The following is a 2,718-nucleotide window of genomic DNA, read 5'->3' as shown; positions in this document are numbered from 1 at the left end:
GGACAGGGTCTAAAGATCCCCTCCAGCATGTTGGGGAACCATCCAGAGTTGCCCCGTTAGCCTAACACCCCCTGGCGTCCTCAAACTCCCCACATCCTAGGCCTGTCCTACCGCTGGCTCCTCAATGAGTTCCCCAACTTCATCCCGACGGATGGGCGTCACTTCGTGTCCCAGACCACAGGCAACCTGTACATTGCCCGGACCAATGCCTCGGACCTGGGCAACTACTCCTGCCTGGCCACCAGCCACATGGACTTCTCCACCAAGAGCGTCTTCAGCAAGTTTGCTCAGCTCAACTTGGCCGCTGAAGGTCAAGGATGGGGGCGTGGCCGGGAGGAGAGAACTGAAAGGGTCGGTGGGCATTGAGTAAAGGGGATTTTCCATCCCAGAGCAGCTCACAGGGCACAGAGCCCGGGGCCTGGGCCCCTGAGTCCTCCTGGTGCAAGACCTCAGACACTTGTCCCAGGTACCCAAGGGGGAAGGGAGCTAAGACAGAGTTAGCTCTAAGCTGTGCTGAGACCTTTGCATAACAGCACCTGACCCGGACCCCTTGCATCTGATCTGTGAAACCTCTCTCTCCTCAGATCCCAGGCTCTTTGCGCCCAGCATCAAGGCCCGGTTCCCAGCAGAGACGTATGCGCTGGTGGGACAGCAGGTCACCCTGGAGTGCTTTGCCTTTGGGAAGTGAGTGACGGAAGAGAAAGGGAGCAGGCCAGGGCACAGGTGACCCTAGAGGGAGGGCAGGCAGGGTCATCGTGGTGCCTTTGCAGAGTCTAGCAGAAGGCCACGGCCACAGTGGACAGTGATTACCACGCACTGTACACAGACCCTCTGGTGGGGCATCACGCACACCAGGGGCCTGGCACATACTAGGTCACTGGATCCTCCCAGCAACACCTCAGGCTGGAAGCAGATAGCAGAGCGTACCAACTCCAACCCAGCCTACCCGGTTCAAATCCCAGCTCTGTCACTTGCTAGGTGGGAGACCTTGAGTAAACTACTTAACCTGTGCCTCAGGTTCCATATTTGTACATGGGGATAATAATAGTACCTACCTCATATGGGTTGTTATGAGGATTAAATGAGTTAATAGATGTAAAGTACTTAGAACAGTGTCTTGCATTTAGTAAGTGTTCTATGGATACTAAGAGTTATCTTTTAAAAAATTACAATAGAAATTATGCTGTCCCAGAAAAAGGTTTCACTGGAACAAGGCTAAGCAAACAGCAGGTACTCAATAAATTTTTGTAGAATGAATGACTGCAACTATCTCCTGCTATTTGAGGAGGCTCAGGATGACCCCGTGAAAGTTACTGGGCTTCTAGAAAATCCATATTTAAATCACGTGATAGGGCAACATATTAACCCATTAAGACTCACTGATACCTTAGTCTGTTTTAGTACATGGATCACCAATAACTAAAGCCTCTTTATAAAGTAGAGGCAAGGCCCTGTTGGGAAGAGAGGGGAGGGGACCCATTAAGACCCAGGTGGCAGGCCACTGCTGGAAAGGGCAGGCCCAGAAGAGGCAGGTGGCCAGTGGGAGTGGGAGAGGGGAGAGCCACTCAGCTTCAGAGTACAAACCAAAAGACGATCGACTTTATTAGTGTCACAATTGTTGCAGGCGAGTGAGGGAAGAGGGGAGCCCCGCCCCTTGCCCCTTCCCTGCCTGAGCTTCAAGCCCCGCCCTCCCTCCTTGCTTCTCTCTTTCTCTGTTCCTTCCCAGGCCCCGGTCGGCTGCCCTCCTCCCCACCCCCACCTGCCTAGCATCTCAGGAGGAAGACCTGAGAGTCTGGGTTCAAGGAGCTGTCCACGCAGGGGCGTCTGACTAGCCCCGCTTTGGTTTTGTCTCCCCTGCCAGCCCTGTTCCCAGAATCAAGTGGCGCAAAGTGGATGGCTCCTTGTCCCCGCAGTGGGCCACAGCCGAGCCCACTCTGCAGATCCCCAGAGTCAGCTTCGAGGATGAAGGTACCTATGAGTGTGAGGCGGAGAACTCCAAGGGCCGAGACAGCGTCCAGGGCCGCATCATCGTGCAGGGTATGAGCCTGAGACACCCTCCTCCTTCACTCACCCCTGTCCCTGAGAAAGTGCACCCAGAAGTCAGAGGGAAGACTGGGAAACCCCTCGCTTTAAGGCTTCCTGGTTGGAGGATTGCACTGGATGTGGGAACAGAAGAGACTAGCGCTGCGGCCACCTCAGAGCTTCAGTCGGGGTTGCAGAAACCACATGGGAGAAAAGTTGTTAAAACAGCCTCTGGCACAGGCTCAAACTGCCAACTTTCTCGAGCCCACTTCTTGCCACGCGCTGTCCCAGAATGCTCATGGCGCTCTCTGCTGTCCGTCACAGGAACTGCAGGCCTGCAATTCAGGGCCCATTTAATGAGCCGGAGACTGCTCATCTCCAGTCGCTCGCTCTCCCTTGCTCCCCACAGCCCAACCCGAGTGGCTCAAGGTGATCTCGGACATGGAAGCCGACATCGGTTCCAGCCTGCGTTGGGGCTGCGCAGCTGCTGGCAAGCCCCGGCCCACAGTGCGCTGGCTGCGGAACGGGGAGCCTCTGGCCTCCCAGGTAGGAGACCTGGGACTTCCTCTCACACACTGTCCTCTGCTCACCTGTTTCTCTAGCTCCCCCCACCCCACCGTCCCTCCCCGCATCCCTGGCAGCCCCTCTGGGCCAATTACAGTGCCATAGGGGGGTTCTGGGTGCTTCTTTCCATCC

General features: G+C 55.8%; 1 protein-coding gene across 1 annotated transcript in view; it reads left to right on the top strand.

Annotated features, from left to right (window-relative positions):
- CNTN2 (contactin 2) overlaps nucleotides 1-2,718 on the top strand; it is a 32,189-nt gene that overhangs the window by 16,582 nt on the left and 12,889 nt on the right. Inside the window, exons 8-9 of the mRNA XM_011373111.2 lie at nucleotides 1,862-2,037; nucleotides 2,432-2,568. Coding sequence (XP_011371413.2) covers nucleotides 1,862-2,037; nucleotides 2,432-2,568 — 313 coding nt within the window. The remainder of the gene's footprint in view (nucleotides 1-1,861; nucleotides 2,038-2,431; nucleotides 2,569-2,718) is intronic.

The sequence above is a fragment of the Pteropus vampyrus genome, unplaced genomic scaffold, assembly GCF_000151845.1.
Source record: "Pteropus vampyrus isolate Shadow unplaced genomic scaffold, Pvam_2.0 Scaffold217, whole genome shotgun sequence".
NCBI classification, from domain to species: domain Eukaryota; kingdom Metazoa; phylum Chordata; class Mammalia; order Chiroptera; family Pteropodidae; genus Pteropus; species Pteropus vampyrus.
This window is presented reverse-complemented; position numbering and strand designations above follow the sequence as displayed.